Source organism: Centropristis striata, chromosome 24, assembly GCF_030273125.1.
Source record: "Centropristis striata isolate RG_2023a ecotype Rhode Island chromosome 24, C.striata_1.0, whole genome shotgun sequence".
Lineage (NCBI taxonomy): Eukaryota > Metazoa > Chordata > Actinopteri > Perciformes > Serranidae > Centropristis > Centropristis striata.
In genome coordinates, this window is record NC_081540.1 from 4,771,951 (window position 1) to 4,791,274 (window position 19,324).

Consider the following 19,324-nt stretch of genomic DNA (forward strand, 5'->3'; position numbering starts at 1 on the left):
ATCTTGTGAGCCAGTGGAGGGGACAGCTAGCTAAACTCCCTACCTGTGTTTGTATTTATAACACAAAGAGACAAAACAACAACAACAACAGAAAGAGGCTGATGAAATAGAAAGTCTTGCTTCTCTGCTGGAAAGATTTTAAATGCAGGAATTTTAGTTGTAATGGTGTATCTTTGCACTGTGATAGATCTACTTTTTCTTATAATCTGAGCCTGTTTTCCAGTTGTTCTTTCAGCATTGATAATAAAAATCTTTTGGTTATTTATGCAGGTCGGTTCTGGTCAACAGGTTCATTATCCGGTTGCAGCACTGCAGTGAAAATCCAATTCTCCTGCCTGCTTTTTCCTCTCGCATTTTTTCTCCACCAGGGGGCAGCGAAGCCTCTCAGTGTGCTGCTGTGCGCATCAAATGCCTCACAAGTTTGTGGGCTGAGCACTGGGCTGCCCTACTGAGTTGTGCGCCTATTCAGAAATGACTTATTTTGAGTGAGGAGGGGAGCTCGCTGTGATTCTTTGGTACGCAGAGCTGTGTGTGTGTAAAGCCTGAATATGACTTCCAGTGGCGACCATCATCAGGGAATCAGCAGACATCAATATAAACAAAAATCAAGTGCACGTTCAGCTCAGATATCCGACTGTTTTTTATGACTTTATGCTCATATGTTGTTATGATCTGCATGGTGCGGCATTGTGGTATTCAGGAAATTAAAAACACTGGAGTTTCTAGAATAAAAAGCTAATAATATACCTGCTGTTTTAGCACTATTTAACCCCGAATTGTTTCTCTAATTAAAACAAATACCCTCACTGATGCAGACATTTCACTGTGCAGAATGAAATAAATACTGGTCATGACGCAGCCTGAAAAAATGTCTTGATTTGGATAATAATGTGTGTTCCAGGTACTGTATGTAGCGTGTACAGGCTGTATGAGTCATGCATGATGCTCATCTCCTAAGGTTCACCAGCAGCAGCACCAGCAGCAGCAGCAGCAGCAGACAGCGTCACCCAACCTCTGTTGCCCACACAGGCGTTAGAGAGGGAGGAGGGCGCTGCTGGATCCCGTCTATTCGACTCCCCTCCGCTGGACTGATCACATTGATTGATCGTCGGGTGCGTCCCGGAGGAACCCCTGCGTGGAGCTCGGAGGATCGGGGTTGGGGGGAGACCGCTGTGTGGTCGCAGATGACACACAGGAGAAAGTGTGTGGGCGGATGAGGAAGTTCAGAGCACGGATTGATGGTCACACACCTACTGTACTGTACTGGCACTTTATCGCAGCAGCGGCAGCAGCACAACACCGGGATCTCCATCCACCAGTTTCTGTGATCGGAGGAGGTGATCCGCGCATGGGAAAATGACAATCAAGTTTGTGGTCATCCTCTTCATACTTCTCGTTCAAGGTGCTCGGTGAGTCGGGTTTGCACCTTTTTATTTGCATGATCAACAGCTGAGGGGTGTTTGAAGCTTCAAAAGTTGACTGTGAGGGGTAAAATGGCAATTACGCATTATATGTGAATGAGTCTGGCACATAATGCATGCGTTTTTTAAGGGCTTTCCCCACACAAACACACACTCACGCAGACAACCACTGCTGTGCCCAAAATCCCGAGTCTGGGGGAGTCTGGGGGGGTCTGGCAATCAATTTAAACTCAATGCATTCACATAGAAGCAGCATGCATCACTGCTGCTGCGACAAAGTTGTTTTTATGACAATGTTGGGGAGCCAAGGGAGCATAATTAACTAACCCCACCTCTTGTTTTTCACCCCCACCTTCTCAGTTCTGATCTACTGGATTATGGCGACGACGACGAGGATCCCAACGATACCACCGTCAATCAGATGCTGGTCCCCAGGTCGCACCAGGAGGATGCCACAAATATACTGAACAATTTGCTCAAGGAATACGACAAGACGCTGCGGCCGGATATTGGAGGTAAGGCTGAGTTCAAAGCGGTTCAAAGGCTGAAAAACTTGGTGGAGTTCGGGGTCAGTGGCGCTGTCCACGGTGCTGATTGTTATTGGCTGGAAGTGGAGCTGTCCGTGGTGCTGAAACCAGTGACGCTGTTCTGCTGCAAGGGGGCTTTAAAGTCTCTGATGTGTTGGAGCTGAGATATCCAACCTGAGGACCTGGTTCCTAATGGGGGAGATAGAAATGATGACACCTGAACATGACACCTTACAGCTGTGTAAGAGTGCACGGAAACTAGTTTACACCTAAGGAAGGAAGGTAGCTAAAGGTGTCTATACATAGCTACAATTAAAGTTAAAATTATAAAAGCTTTAAGTGAGTGATGAACAGTTTAAATAGGCAATAGTTTTGCAGAAGTGGTTGAAATAGCTAGAAGTGGGCCTACTGACGAAAAAAGTTCAAATAATTAGCTTAAAGTAATTCATTAACAGGTGGAATAGTTCGCCAAAAGTAACCATAATTGAAAAATAGTTAAATTAAATTGCTTAAAATTATTGAAATAGCTAGATAAATGTAGCCAACTTGATAGATTGTTGAAATATTTACATGAAACAGTTCAAATAATTAACTAAAAGTAATGGATAAACAGCTGAAATATTGAGCTAAAAGTAGCCAAATTGAAAAATAGTTCAGTTAAATAGCTATAACAGTTGAAATACTTAAAAGTAGCACAATAGATAAACAGTTCAATTAATAAGCAAAAAGTGACAGATAAACACTTTAAATGGCGAGTTAAAAGTAGCCAAATTGATACATTTTTGCAATATTTTGCTGCAAGTACTGAGGAAAGTAAGCTGATGGATAAGCTGCTGAAATAGTGAGATAAACACATGAAAGAGTTCAAATAATTAGTTCAATGTAATGGATAAACAGGTGAAATAGTGAGGCACAAGTAGCCTAATTGGAAAATAGTTAAATAAATCAGCTAAAGGAAATGTATTGAAATAGTAACTTAAAAAATTGCCCGAATTATAAATTGCTGCAATAATTTGCTACAAATACTGATGAAACAGTTCAAATTATTAGTTTAAAGTAAGAGATAAACAGGTGAATTAGTAACCTAAAAGCCTCATTGGACAGCAGTTCAATTAAATAGTTAAAAGAAATTGGTACTGTTAAAATAGTTAATTATAGTAACCCAATTGATTTAAAAAATTAAGCCTAGCTGAAAATAAGTGGTTGAAATACTTGGCTAAAACTTCTGTCTAAAGTGAATGTTGCGATGTACCTAAATCCAAATACATCATTCAGAAAAGCAAAAATAATGCAAGTGAAGCACATTTTCTTTCCAATCCCAAGTTTCTTGTTGTTATTAAGGGAAGAAAAAGCCATTATGTTCATTATGAGGTCGTGAAAATATACTTTATAATTAATTATAATCCAACATTAAATCCATTTGATACATTATTTGCATTGCCAATTAATATTGGGTTATAAAATACAACAACTACCCTCTTCAAGGTGACTTCCGGTCTGTTGTTTGGCCGTAGTGAGCTCTGTGGTACATTTGGAACAGAGCTTGTGAACTGATGAAGGCTTTGTTTGTTTTGTGACGTGGCTGTGGGAGACCTCAGACCAAAAAGGTTGCACCTATTTTATCCGCTCTGTGGCTCTGATAACCTGCTCCAGATCTCCACTGAAGCTTTGCCTGATAGATTTCCATCCAACACTCTGTCGTTGTTGCTGTTGTTGTTGTTTATGGCTGCACTATTCCATCAAATGGAGATAATCTTTATGCATGCATGCATCATTTTATGCACATTTGCTTTAAAAGCCGGCGGATATAATTTTGGTACATTTTGGAATAAAGTTCTGTATGTTTGAACAATGTTTGGCTGCACAGAATGAGTTCATACTTATGACTCCAGGCTGCAGCCGTTGGGTGTTTCATTGATAAAAGGTCAGAAAATATAGACATTTTTAAGAGTCCATCTTCAGATGGCTTGTCATAACCAACAGTATAACAGCCCTGAATGAAGATATCTGCTTTACTGTCATAAATGTCAACGGAAATCCTCAAATTTAAGAATCTGACACCAGTGAGTGATTCATTTCTCTAAGAGAGTAAGTAAAACTTGAGTGTTTATATTTTCTAGATGAGAGTCAAGTTGGACTCGTTTTCAGGTTTGGGCTTCTACTATTTTTTCTCATTCTCTCTGTCTGAAATGTCTTGTTTTAGCGCCTGTTTCTTTAAGAAACTCTCCTGAAATTCCAAGTATGTTCTGATTGGTCGATATTTTCAGGTCTTTTGTATATTTACTCAGTCTTTAAATCACTTTAAATCAGTCTTGATGGCTTGTTAAAAGGCACAGTTTCTCAGTTTCTGAATATGGGCTGTGGATTGACTGTTTTGATTCTTTGACAGTATTTATGCAGCACAAAGATCTCACTTTTTGCATGCATAGTTTGATGATATGACTGATCCAAAGTCCAGAAGATCCAAGAACGTTCCTGTCACCACATGTCTTGAACTTTGAGTGATCTGTTTCACCTATAATGTGGTGGATCCGAAATTAGTAGAGCCTTTAAAGTTATAACGAGGATTTTTTATTCAAAATTTGACAGTAAATGAGTAAACTAACATATTTTTAAAAGCCAAGTAGTAGAAGTAGAAGTATTTTTTACTTAAAAGTAACCTTAAAGTGTAAAAAGCAAAAGCTCTATTAATAGTCAATTCTGCATTTAGAATGTGAGTTAAGTAAAAGTATTGCAAGCTAATTTAATTTAAAGTAAAACTACTCGACTGCAGAAAAATTGGCAGCCTCATAACTAATAAATAATGCAATAAAACGATGTAATGAACTCTGTCATTTCCTGTTAGGGAAACCAAAAGAGATGCTCAACTGTTGCTTCTACTGTAGGTGTTCCTCTACGAGTCTTCTCGAGAGAAATAAACCCATAAATTATGTGTAAAATGCATTTTCATGAGGACTTGAGACGTCTCAGAGAGTTTTATAGAACATCAGAGAAAGATGAGATAATGTCTGATACCCATTTCACACATAAAGGAAAATGAGAGCACATAGAGAAAGATACAGAGCAGACTGTAGGGTGGATGTACTGTACATTAGAGAAGGTCTGTGTGTGAGAGGTGGAGGGTGGAGTACAAATCACCCTCTGATTGCACCACATTATTCCTGCAATGCTTGAAGTGCAATCATAACTCCAAAGCTTCTCGCAGGGGTCTGTTCTCTGCAGAGCTGCAAATCAAATGGTTCCTGGTTTGATCCCTGGAGTGGTCTCACTGGTGGGCTACACTAACCGGGAATGTTCTCCGCTCATTATCAAAGTCCTGCACATTATTTATCGTGTTTGTATGTGCAGTATTTGGTAAATGCACCGATTAGAAGCCCGATACTGAGGCACTTGTTTATCTGACAGGAAGAATAAAAGCAGACATGCACGCTCTTGAGTGCAGCTCTAGAAGTTGACCAGCCTTGACATACCTTCAGCTGCTTTGTAGCTGCAGTGTTCAGCAGCTTTTTACATCATGTTGCGGTTTATTTTTGTTATATTCCAATTTACTGCTGCTTTGTTAACGCTCCTTTCCGCTGTATTTATTTCCCTCTTGCGTTTGGATTTTTGCATTTACAATCAGCAATGTGCTGACAAAATCAGAGGAATAGTTGATCTGAGGTGAAGAAATCTTCTGGGAATCGCTCTACTCTACATTTTTTGGAGCAAACACTTAACTTTTTTACATGCCGTAGTTGTTGTTTTGTTTTCCTGCAGCTCGTTTTGGCTTTTTGTTCATCTCTTTATCACCTAAATCCTGATGAAGGAAGTACTTAGATCCTTTTTATTTAGTAAAAGCCTAAAAGTCAAAAGTACTAATTATGCAGAATGGCTTCTTTCAAATTGTTATACTATTATGTAATATTATATTATTCAGTTTTTGAGCGCGAATAGATAACATGCATATTAAAATTGTACTTTCTCAATGTGGAGATACTTTGAGATATACTAATAGTACTGCATCATATCATATAAACATATAATGTAAAAATGAATCAATAAATATACAGTAAGTTTCAAATAAATAGTATAAAGTAGTATATAATGGAAATACTCAAGTTAAGTACAAGTTTGAATGCAACTTAGTGCATTTACTCAAGTACTTTTGAGGTATATGTAACTTTCTACTTTTTACTCCATTACATTTCAGAAGCAATTATTGTACTTTTTACTCCCCTACATTAAGCTGACAGCTTTTGTTACTTTTTAGGTCGAGATTTAACATAAAAAACAAGATAAATTTAAAATGATTAGACATTTTACAGCATAAATCGTATATTAAGTAGTTAAAATGAGCCCTATAATGCTGATAACATAAATGCATTGGAAATATTGTAAATTTCAAATTGTACCTAAGTAGCCAGGAGTACGTGAGTAAATGTACTTAGTTACTGGACCTGAAGGGTACCATACCTGAAGAAGACGTCTGCCTGAAAATGTATTTTAAAAAAAGAAAATAGATTAATAAAAAACAGTAATTCACCAAGATACATTTTTATGTTTCGGCAAAAACAGTTTTAGTTGGTTTAGGGACATAAACTACCTGGATTCATTCAGAAATAATTAATATTTGGATTAAAATAAATACATTGAACCGGAAGTTATCGAAGGGGGCGTGGCTTTTGGTGGAGGGGGCGTATCCAGGAGCTGGCGAGACAGCAGGTGGATTCTTCGCTTACAGTTTGTTGTTTTTGGATTAATTAGAACAACAAAAGTTTATTAGATATGATTTCCGCGAGGTGCAAAGGAAAAGTAAAGTGTTTTAAAAGCGGCGAGAATAGAAGTTCACTGCTTTGCAGTAAAATGCTGCAGCTCCGTGAAGTAAGTGATGATCATTTGTTTTGATTAGCTACACCTGGCCGCACACACACACACACTCATTACTGTTACTGTAAATTAGCGCCATATTAGCATGTTTTACCGGAGGCGATACTGTTTTTAGAATATTTTTCGACGTGTTCAAGCTGCTGTGCATCTTTTTGACACCTGCACACCTGCAAACTGTTTGTGTTTTTCAGTCGGGTAAACACACCTGAGGGTCAAAGGTTAAACAGATAACTGTCTCTGCAGGACACCAGCTGCAAAAGCGCCTAATTACTAAAATTTTGCATTTCTGTGGCCGGTGAGTACATATTTGACTGTCAAACTAGGACTTTACTGTACTTTTTGGAGAATTTTGTGTCATATTTTCAGTGGTGGAATGTAACTAAGTACATTTACTCAAGTACTGTACAATTTTCAGTTATTTGTACTTTACTTGAGTATTTATATTTCATGTAACTTTATACTTCTACTCCACAACATTTAGAGGCAAATATTGTACTTTTTACTCCACTACATTTAGCTGACAGTTACTTTTCAGGTGGAGATTTAACATAATCAGTATATAACAGTATATTAAGTAGTTACATTTTTGTAATTTTAAGACCAACTCATGCCACTGATATATAATGATATGAAGTGCATTTACTCAAGTACTGTACTTAAATGTTTAAAAAAAACAGATAAACATGGTAAATTAAAATGCTGCTTACATAAATGTATTAATACAAATAATCTAATAATATATTTTAAGTATGTAAAACAATCTGAGTGGGTCATTCTGCAGAACGAGTACTGGGTTGAGGACTTTTACTTGTAGTGGAGTAATTCTGCAATGTAGTATTAGTACTTTTTCTTACATTTATAGCACATAGAAGAGATGATGATGGGATTCATGCTGTTTGCTCTATAATGCATTCAAGTTCTGCATGGCTTCTGACTGAGGTATTTGTGTGTAACTGTGCATGGCTGCAGAGCGGTGTGTCTGAAGATTTGCATGAAGTTCTGACTGCCCTACACCAGCCAATAGCAGGCCTGCAAAAGGTAAACCAGCATCACAGTTCATCACATTAGAACGGGATATCATGAAGAAGAACATTTATGGCACCATGCATAATTCTTCAATATTTTGCAGCATGCAAGAGGAACATTTTTTCAGTAAAGTCAGCATTTCCCCTACAATTTGGACAAAGTAAATATATGCTATTTTGGAGAGAATACAGCCTAATATAAAGCTCTTACTTAGCTGCTTAGTGGCAACTTTACATATTTAAAATCATTTTATTGTATAATTTTGATGTTGGAGGATGGTGTGTCTTCTGCCTCTGCTGGCCTGAGTTCAGAGACCTCTGGGGCTCTCTTAATTAATTTGGGGACTAAGGCCGAGTCTTAACAGCAACGTTTATGCAAAAGGGATTTATTTATGACTCAAAGCATAAGCACAAAATTAGAATACTCTTTTATGATTTTGATGTCTTTAACCCAGAAATGCTACTTCGCCCGTTTTCTCAAAATGAGTTTTTTCATAAATCTCAACTTCAGCCCCACTTACAGACACCAAACTAACCAGTTTTATTCATAATTATTCAATCATTCAGACCCTGATTCATACAGCATTTTTTTTCCTAAAACATGACTGAAATGGATGTTTTTTGATGGCTTTTGACAGTATTTTCTGTCTATTTCTCTTAAATGATGAAAAGAGATTTCCTTCTGTAAAAAGCTTCTTATCTCGTCTTTGAAATTTGCTTTATCCAACGTTCAGATTTATGTCCTGCAAATAGTATGCAAATTAGTGCATATTTTTTGAGTTAATGCCTCATTTGCATATTTAAACATAAAAATTCAGAAAACATGTAATGCAAAAAAATATTGTCTTAATGTAAATAGCAAACTGGGGAAGTTTCATGGTGATATAGATAAAAGTTTTAAAAATTACCCTATTCATCTCTAGAGTCTACATTTTTTTGGCCAACTGAACCAAAAAATAATATTTTGAGACATGTTTTGGTGTCATTTCTAGTCACGCTGCTTCTGTCCTCTTGATTTTTTAGAGTTTGCCCCTTAATTATAACTACATTGCTTTTTAAACAGGGTGTACTTGCATTATTATGCTATTATCCTTATTTTAATGGCATTAAAGTGTCTTAAAATGACAGTAAAAGCGATTATTGCAATTATTTCTGGGGCTAAATATCATCCAATAATATGTGGTTACCGTGACAGGCCTACTGTTTGATTTTCCAGAGTTTGTTTGGAACGGAGCAGGGTTTGATTCAAGCAAATGAAACAAGGCAGGTGTGAAAAGAGTCGCAGGCGCCACCTTCAAGCCTGGCAGCCTTCAGCTGGTAATGGCTTCAGTTGGGAGTTTTAGTCGAGATACGCTTGAGATAAAGTTTCAAAAGAGTCTGTGGAAAGACTCTGGCGGGAACACTTATCTCCAGATCATTAAGAGTGTTTGTTTGTGTTCTTAGGTTATTTAAAATGACCAAGCACCCAGCTTTCACAGGCAATAACCTGCTGCTGGGAATTGATTTTTTCTCACCTCTGTCGGCTCGTAGAAGGGGATTCTCCTCCAGCTCTGCTTCCATAATTAAGGATGAAATTTTGATGAGATTCAGTTGACAAACCTCGGTGTCGTCCATGAAATGTTAATGTCTTAGTGGGATAATGTGAGGCAGTGGAAACACACGGGCAAAACACACACACACACACACACACACACACACACACACACACACTCGGAGAGATACACACACTCGGAGATGACGCTGAGTCAAAGACAGATCTGGGACATTTAAGTCATTGTAAGAAAAGAGTGGGTTCAGTCGAGAACTGCTGCAATGAATCTCTGTGTAACACACACACACACACACACACACACACACAAACACGTAGTCTCACATAGACAGCCAGCTACTGAAGTCAGAACAGTGTGGCTCATTTCCGAGATACACCTGGATTTTGTCTAAATCAAAGTCATCCTCTCTCTCTCTCTCTCTCTCTCTCTCTCTCACACACACACACACACACACACACACACACACACACACACATACCACAGAGTATCAAACAGTCCTTTTTCTGTGTGCCTCTCTTTTTAAACGCGAGCAGCTTTCCCCCTGTAGTTCTGCTTGTTTATCTGCTGCTGGCTGTGGAACCAGGAACCTGTGGTTTTAAGCAGATTCAGGATCTCTGCATTAATTGGCCATTAATTCAATATTAGAGTTGTGTTTGTATGTCACAGTGAAGCTCACTTCTTTGGTAAAAACAACCTCTTTAAGCTAAAATACAGCCGGGATGGCTGGAACATTAGAAGTTTGTGGTAAAATTCTATTTTTTTTTAGCTTATCATAGCATCAAAACAGAAGCAGCTTGCCTTTTGTAGAAATAGCAAATTGTGGTATATTCCAGGAAGTCACTGTGGAAGGCCAAGTAATAGTTCAGAGTCATATTTAGCAGCTTAAACTTGCTATTTTTTATTTTACCTTTGTGTGAAAGAAGTAGCCACTGTGACGTTTGTGTTTAGTTTGCTCTTTTGAAGCCTTAAATTTGGCATTTTAGCCGTCACCGTGTGTGGTTTGGGATCCAGCAGTGACCATAATTGGATGAGAAGTTGGAGCAGGGGAGGTTACCCGGGTCATGGATGTATAAAGAGAACTGGATACTGTGTAAGAGATTGGGCACATTCATTCCTATGAAAGCTGCTCAGTGGTGCATGAAGGGAAAACAAGTTTGAAGTGAAAAATCTAGTGAGAAGTCAGGTCATTTTCTCACAAACGTGTAATACAATCTGACTTCTTTTGCAGCCAGGAGAGTCGCCCCCTTCTGGCCGTTAGACAGAATGCACGTTTAAGGTAAGTTTAACTTTGCCTGCTGTTGATTCTCACATTTTAGCCCAAATTCAACCAAGAATGGTTTGTGTTTCGGTCAGTTTGCTTCCTTTTGGTTCGGACTGAGTTCTCACCTGCAGAGAACTGAACTCTGGAGGCCGACACCCCCATTTTTTTAGCGGACTAGAGTTCAGTTCTTTGGTCCGTTTGAGTTCGAGACTATCAGACAAAATGCACAAGAGGACCAGACAGCTGAGGTGTGAAAGCCCCTTAAGACTCAGAGCTAAATGTATCTTTTTAAATGTTACATTAGCATAAATTAACCAGGTTATCTGCCTTGGAAAATGTCTGATTTTTGTGATTTATATCACTGAGGAATCTTAAAAACTGCCAAAAGTGCATTTCAGTTGCACATCAGCGAAGCAAAACCTACAGAAAATAAAAGTAGGAATCGGAGATAGAACATAACAGGGTTATTATCTTAGTTCCCGTGTTTGTTTTCCCCCTGTCTCTTCCAGTCTTGTGCAGTCAGCACTGAGCCTAATCTTCATATAAAGTGGGTGACTGGTCCACTTGTGAAAAAGCGTCCCACATTTCCCCCGAGCAGAGCAAGTGTTGAGCCTCACCTTACCCGATAAGAAGCAGTTCGCCTTGGATGAAGATGAGATGCTTTTGTGTCCCTATTGTGTCACTTTCCTTTTGGGTTCAGAGCGTGATCACTGCGTGCGCTGTGTGTGATCCTCGTGTACTGTGCAAGGACGTGCATGTGCGCTGGAGCGTTCGCCAGCGTGTCAGTGTTGGCGTGTGTGTTCACCAGGGACCGCAGGACAGAGCAGGTTGGAGCTGTGTGTGTGTGTGTGTGTGTGTGTGTGTGTGTGTGTGTGTGTGTGTGTGTGAGGCTCTGCAGCCTCGCTCATGTCGGGTTGGGGAGGCAGAGATGATCCAAGGAGTTCGATTAAGGTCTCACTCTGAAGCACGCCGGTCCAAATTTAATTAAAAAACACATTTAGGAAGGTTAAAGTCTTGAGCCCACACATCTCTTGTTGACCATAAACTATTTAAAATGCATCAGGACACATTAACATAAACACACTGTAGTTTATTTAGGCTCAATCTCACATTTACTCTTCTGCTGCTGGAAAAAATACTCTCAAGAGGGCCTAATGTATATTCATCCGCTGCTGAAAATATTCCCCTACAAATGCTGTATTTAGTAACATTTGCTAAAATCTTCAGTGCCCAGTAGGCCTGTCACCATAACAAATTTTTTGATAAATGTGTAGATGTAAAGATGATATATTTCCCTAGAAACACAATAAAACAACATCACAATAAAAGATAGTATTGTTAATGGGTCAGTGACAAATAAGGGTTTGGCAAGAAGTCAAATGGTGTAACCACAAAATAATGATAAATATTAAATACTTTATCCACCCACAGTGTATTTAACTGGACTTATACATATAATAACTTCATTTAAAAAAAAACATCAAATGGCATTTTTTTGGAGTATTTCTACATTTACACATTTCATCAATATTGAGCAGAACATATTCTAAAAAAAGCAATTTTTTTCTAAAGTTTTGACAAATTATGTAAAATACTGTTGCGATGTACACATGGATTGTATTTTTTTCCCCTCATTTTAGTTCACATTTTTTTCCCCTTTATGTAATCAGATTTTTACGGAAAACAAGTTACTGGTTACACCAACTGACACTGGGTTTGATCACGTCATTGACCATAATGTCATTTTAGGACCATTTTATGCCAATAGACAATAGACTCTCAGGCTCTGTTAACAAACAATGATATTTTTTAATTATATTATTTTATATTACAAATCTGACAGACGTATGTGCTCACAGACGTCTATGACAGTTAGATGGTTTTTATTTCATGTTTCTATCTGTTACAGAGGCCGAGAAATTGGATTATTCTTCCTTTTTTTTATGAAGTTGTTTCTTGATTTAAAAGAAAATCTTGAAACATTTTAGGCCAAGGGCAATGCTCTGCAGTTAAAGCCAAGGGTTTTAGTTTTCAAATGTTTTTTATTTCATGGCTTTATCTGCTACAGAGGCTGAGAAATACGTTTTTTAAAGGTGGACTGAGGTCTTAAGAGATGGAGCAACATGTTATTGGTTTTGATCTTTAATATTAGATTATATCAATGGATTTGGTTCTGCTTCAAAGTTCTGCTTTAAGATACATCTGTAGCCAATTGTTTCTTTTTACTTATTTATGTTATAGCAAATTGGCACCTCTTAGAGTAGCCAGATTAGCAGTTTGTCGATCCTAGAAAATGTTTGACACTTCAGTGATGCATGGCTCCACTTTCTAATAGTCCCTTGAGCTAATAGCAGCCTAGGTAGCTTTACCCACTTACAGCATGAACATCATATCAAAGATAAATGACAAAATCAAGAAAAGTCAGAAAGACTCTCATTATGGCATGAAGAAAAATTCTGCATATTTCCTTGCAGCGACAGTTTCTTGTCTGAAAAAAACTGTCTGATTGTCTGGCAAAATCTGCAGTTAATAATTACATATTTATTGTCCTTTATTTGTGAGGGACATCTAAGATAACATACCTTGAATGTGCAAGTCTGACTTGATTAAAAATGTGTGCATCATGTTCAGATTTAACTAAGTAATGAGTGGAGCGCTCAGAGTTCAGAGCCACTGCTGCTGCTCCATCTGCTGACCATGTCGAGCAGCCAAACCACACTCACCTTTGTGTTGTGCACCTGCATGCAGCATCTTTGCTGCTGCTACTTCTTATAGTTCTCCTATTAGCTTGATGACTGAGAATCCTTGTAGATATATTGCCACTTCTTGGTTCTTTGCAGGAGGAAAAAAGCACATTGTTACACAGCAAATGGTGCGTTTAACAGCAGCAGCTGTTTGTTTTGCTCTAAACAAAAGAAGAGCTGGCGAAGACATTGTGAGCAGCAATAGACACTATGGCTGAAAAGACGAGCGAATTAGCCCCATGGACAGAGGAAGTGCAAGGAAGATGAAGTCGCAGTGCTGATCTCGAGAGAAATTACTGCTTAGCTGCTCAGGATGTGGAGACAAACATCTGATGAAGCTATTACCACTTTAAGAAAGTGGCCTTGTTTGAAATCCCTCGACTTCTTAGAAACATACCCGGGTAAATTAACTGGACCTTATCAGATCTAAACTGCACATTCTTTCACTAAGTTAATCCTAAACAGGCTGTGATCAGGTGCACGCTTCACTGTCAGCCTGCATGCAAATACAGCCGACCTGACAGCTCCTCAATACTCTAATCCAGCTGCAGCTCGTGTGACTGAAAGCTGTAATTGTCCATAAGTAACAAGCTGTTGATCTCCACTGACTGACTGACCAGGCCGCTGCAATCATATCCGCCATTATCGCCTCCTGGAATATGTCTGGCTGGTGTAATTAAGTCAGTGGGAGGGAGAGAAAGTGTGCAACTGTAACCAACAAGCAGCTCGTCTTTGTAGTCGTACTGTACTTTCATCTGTCTATATTTATTCATTTGCTTTTTATTTATAAGGTTTAATGGTTTCCTAAAACACTTATACACACAGATGATGAGTGTGTGTGTGTGTGTGTGTGTGAGAGCAGGACTTTGATTGAGATAAAAGCCAGGTGTGTGTCAGAAATAGAAAACAAAGCTTGCAGCTGTTTCCTGTCTCCGTCTTTTGTCCCTGCGCTCCTTGGCGACCCGGCCCTCCTCTCTCTTTAACCTCTAATTACTGTAAATTACTGTCTCTCGCTACTTCGCCATCGTCGGTATTTGAGGTTTAGATTTGAGGCTTTTTTTGGAGCCCGACTGAAACTTTGACCCACTTTGCATCCTATATTAAAACCTCATAGATCTGATTCAGAAGTCATGTCAGAGTGAATCAGTCGGGGCTCGGCACGCGATGAGGAGGAGGATGAGTTCAGCAACATTTGGTCTCTATTCTACTCATATCCTCCAACATTCCACGTCAGCAGCTCGACATCTCTGCCTTGTTTGATGAAAGATTTAGACGTATCCATTGTTTTATTAAAGCGTAAAACCGGTGGAAATCAGATGTTACCATTCTTTACTTAGAAACTTCAGACTGGGTTTGGATTCTTTTCTTTATCCCATCGCCAGGAATAAAAGAGAGTGTTTGTTTTGGGCTCAGATGCTGTGATTTTACTCCGAGGAGAAGCTTCACTGAGAGTGAATGGGAGAGCATGGAAGACGGTGGAGGAAGTTGTCAGATCTTTTACTATTAACTTTTATGTGAAGTCACTATTTATCGTCAAATAAAGGTAACAAACAAGGAAAAAAGAGGTGGCTTCAGATGATAAAACTTCAAAAACGTAGGTGCCACTAGAGGTTAAATCACAGGTTTCATCACGTCACTATAATAGATTGATTCATTGGAGAATTATATGATATTTGCAGTCTGCAACGGTAAGATTTGATATCGAGACGATAACTTCAGACCCTTTAACACAACCAGCTCACAAAAAACAACTTAATGTTGATTTTACCATTTTATTTCTGAGCTCTTCCAGATATCAAAAATGATAATAATCCACTCTTTTTTTAATGCAAACAATAAAAACAGACCTTCTGTTCACTATAAAGTGCCACATTGCATTTAAGTGCAAATGATTTTGAGATTGTCAAAATAAAAGCATGTATTAAAGACGGCCATATGCATACATTGTATCATTCAAAGATGAATCAATATATATAGATCTATATCTGGTGCCACCAAACAAAAATAATTATAGATTTTTGAAATTGTAAATATAAGTGAAAACCTGCATTCATATAACATAAATTAAACAAAAATGTGTTTATCCTTCGTGACGTATATTACATTGAAAACTGCACAAAGACAGTATGTTTTATGTTCAAACTTTTGTTTTTGTCTCAACATATATTTTGTGCTAAAAATGCTAAAAACAGGAGAGTATTATCAGGAAAATCTACTCACTGAGGAGCAGAATATGATGTTTTTTACAGGATCTAGTTATTCCAAACTGTTTGTTTTTTGGTGAAGTTTTGAATGACACATGTAGAATAAAGTGATTCTGACAGAAATATTACAATTTGAAGTTCTATTCGAGGACTGTTGGAATAATGTTTATTGCACCCGCTGCAGCATCCATAGAATTTTTATTTCTTGTCTGATTTGTTTATTGTTTGTTTGGTTGTCTGAGAGGACATTAGCTGTGTGCAGGCTGCAGAGTGCTGCTGATAGAGATGGAATTGATTGTTAGTTTGGATATCTGAGCTCCACTGTGTGATGATGCATTCACTGACATTTAATGCAATCTATATATACATTTATATCTATACTAATAACCAGGTCTAGACTCAGAGGATCAGCCTCTGAAGCAAGCAACGTCTCCGACACAGACAACTCGTAATAGAAGTTGTGTGACTGGATGATTCCTGATGGAGGTTTGAATCGTGGCTCCTGAGTCGATAACTGATAATTCAAACCTGCGACATGAAGAATATCTCAGGACGTTCAGCCTCTGTTGGTGGTGTTTCTCCAAGCTGTGGGTCAGCGTGACATCCCGTTTTCTCTCCGACTCCTCCGTGCATCACTGTGTGCTGAAGTTACTCCTCTGTCCTCGAATAACTTCCACGACAACATGATGCTCTTTGATGTTTGAATTTAAAGATGTACGTCTGCATGAAAAGGTGGTAAACAAGCTGCAGTTTCTTTCACTAATGAACACAAGTACAGACAGCACAGTGGCATCATCAACAACTTTAAAAACCTGCACCTTAATCATCAATTTTATATGAAATTCAAATCATTAGACACAGTCAATGCATTTATTAATAATTTGTTAACTGCGTGTGATTTTCTTTATTGGAACAACACAGCTGGATCAAAATTGGGTAAAATTAAGTACATTATTATGATTATATTTGATAAGTTTCTCTTGGAAAGTGTGATGCAAAGTGTAAATGTTTGACTGGTTGAACTAGTGAAGCAGCCAGGGTTCCTTCATCACTCTTTGCATAAAAATCCTGTAAATAATGTGTTGAATTCACATCTTTCTGCAGAGTTACAGGGTGTTAACATGGAGATGAGAGGTGGCTCGTACTGCTACAATTTTGACCATATTTTTTGTGTGAGTCCCTCAACTTCCTGCAAGGGCAGTACTAAATTGTTAGTTAGCACTGACTTAATTACTTCAATGTTTTGACCATTGCAGGGGTAATCAATACCCCAGTTGTTTATTTCTTTCTTTAATTAAAGAAAGTTGGAGACCTGATCCTGGTCTTGTTGAGCTATGGAGACGAAATGTGAGCCATTAAAGCTGCAGCAGCCTGGTGTTGTTCAGTCCTCTGCAGGGTGTTTCAGACTAATTCCCCTTTATATTTGTGCTTCTACCATAAATACATGGCTGCATTGGCTGCAATCAGCTACGTAACTACCTCACTAACATGCATTTATTAAACCCACTTGAACTTTCTTTTATAACACCTAATCATGCATGTTTTTGCCTGAACCTTCTGATACTTTTGTAGCTTAAACCAATGAAACGCTCCTGTGGGTGGTAGTTGAGGGCAGGAACAAACAACATATGCATAGTGAATTGTTTAGTTTGAGGTTACTGAATGTCATGTATGTTGTTAAGTTTAAAATAGTTAAAAAGGACATGTTAAAATACGCTATTAACATTCACATTTACAGGAAATATGTGAGGAAATATTGCCTGCTGTTGGTAATTTAGTATAAGTATGCTTTTATTTTGAAGGCACAAAGTAATCTGTTGAGTTGTGGAAGATGAAGGCTCCTTTTATCTACTTTTCTACATTCTTCTACATTCCTGCAGCATATTGAAGAGTAAATGTTCAGTTTGATCTTTATTTGAAGCTTCCACTACACCACAATAAGAGGTTTGAAGGACTTTTTGTTTGCTTTGTTGCAGGCTGAGTTAAGGTGGACTGACCTTTTAAGGTGGATCAGCTATTCTTCCTTCAGAGACAAGCCACTTCTCTGAATTGTTTTGTCTTCTGCTTTATTATTAATTAACTTCATGAGGCATAAAGTCTGTCAAAGTAGCATTTACCTGTCGGTCAGTTTGATTATTTGGAGGAAAGTGGAGCAGTTTGTGGCAGCCCTCGATCAAACATTTTAAAACATAGTTCCTCTAACTGTTGCAGCTCTTTGATTTAATTAATTCTTTGAAGAGAAACATGTTGAACAATTTCCTGGAAGGACTGAGAACAAGAACTTGGCAATTTTCTCCCTAAAAGCTGTTGTTGGCAGCTCTAAATAGCCGTGAGAGATATAAAAAAAAACTGCAGAACTTGTAATGTTGTTGATTCCAGCTTGTTGCAGGTGACAGTGGAAGTTTCTGTGTTGCATTTAGATTTTAATTTATGACTTCCTGTGAGGAGGGAAGAGACCTTTTGCTCCCGGATGTCCTGCTGTTTAAACTTATGTAACATTTGTCTGAGCTGCAGCGTTCCTGCAGGAGTGGCATCGTTGCTCTTTCCACCTCTGGCTCACATCTGGAAGCTTTGAGGCTGACTCGGTCCTGGCAGGCCTCTCCTCCTTGATCCTCCCCGAGCTGACATTTGGCACAGCGGTGACACCTCGCCAGCTGAAAGGACCAAGCTCCTCAATATTTTTAAGTCCGCTGACATTTCAATTAGATGAAGAGGAGTTTAGATGCTGGCAAACGCTTCTCCTCACGTCACAGGTAGCCAGGTTAGCCGAGACGACAATCACCTGCGGGAGGGAGGTGCACACACACCTGCAGACACACACACACACACACACACACAAGCTGGCGGGTAGAGTAACCTTTTAGGAGCTCTATGATGCAAATCCGCTCTTTGTGTGTTTGTTGGAGGGGCTTAATGTCTCAGAATTAACAATGTTTTCTTGAGTTTTGCATTAATATTTAATCCGAGGGTTTAGTATCAACCCGTCTGTTTTAAGGCCAATCAAATGCATGTGACACAGCTCAGTCATGAGCTGATATGGCTCTTTTTTTTTTAAACAGAGGATGAATTTTTCATGCTGAAAGCGTCTCATGTCGTGTGTTGTCATCTGCCACAAGCAAGATGTCTGCCTGCCTGCTGACAGGCATTGTGATCATAATAACTTACCGATAAAGTGATCTCATTATATTTTGGGAGAACTGTGCTGCATAAATTAGCAAATTAATGAGGGTGTTTTTTTCCAAACTTCTATGCCTCTTCAATGCTTAAATCGGACCTACCTGCCAAGTGCTCTGACAGAAATATTCTGCAAATTAAAGCAGTTTCCCGTGCCAGTTTTTTAAATAAACACTCATGGCGTCTGAGGAGGCAAACAGCCGGCCTTGACCGGAAATGTAGCTTCTTCTTAAGATGTTTAATTCATCTCCAAAGAGAGGTTGTGGAGTGGCGCCTTTTATTCCTCCAGCATTCCCCAGTTAATGAGAAACCACAAAGGAATGGCCAAGCAATCATGTAGCGCTTTAAAGCGAAGGGATGATACCAAAGTAAAGTGCATTAGGTGGTAATAGGACCAGGCTGGGTCTGGATCATGGCTGACACATTTCCCATCCCTGTGAGCTCTAACCATTTAATCGATTTCCATCTGTGTCTCCCATGGTCACTCCTCTCCAGCCACAGCACTGTTGCTGAGCCAGGGACCGGGAGACTTTGAAAATGTAGAGAGGGAAA

General features: G+C 38.7%; 1 protein-coding gene across 1 annotated transcript in view; it reads left to right on the plus strand.

The window, feature by feature from the left end:
- Nucleotides 1-1,274: 1,274 nt before the first annotated feature.
- LOC131962800 (gamma-aminobutyric acid receptor subunit gamma-3-like) overlaps nucleotides 1,275-19,324 on the plus strand; it is a 108,578-nt gene continuing 90,528 nt past the window's right edge. The window contains exons 1-2 of the mRNA XM_059327881.1: nucleotides 1,275-1,409; nucleotides 1,782-1,936. Coding sequence (XP_059183864.1) covers nucleotides 1,357-1,409; nucleotides 1,782-1,936 — 208 coding nt within the window. The 5' untranslated portion in view covers nucleotides 1,275-1,356. The remainder of the gene's footprint in view (nucleotides 1,410-1,781; nucleotides 1,937-19,324) is intronic.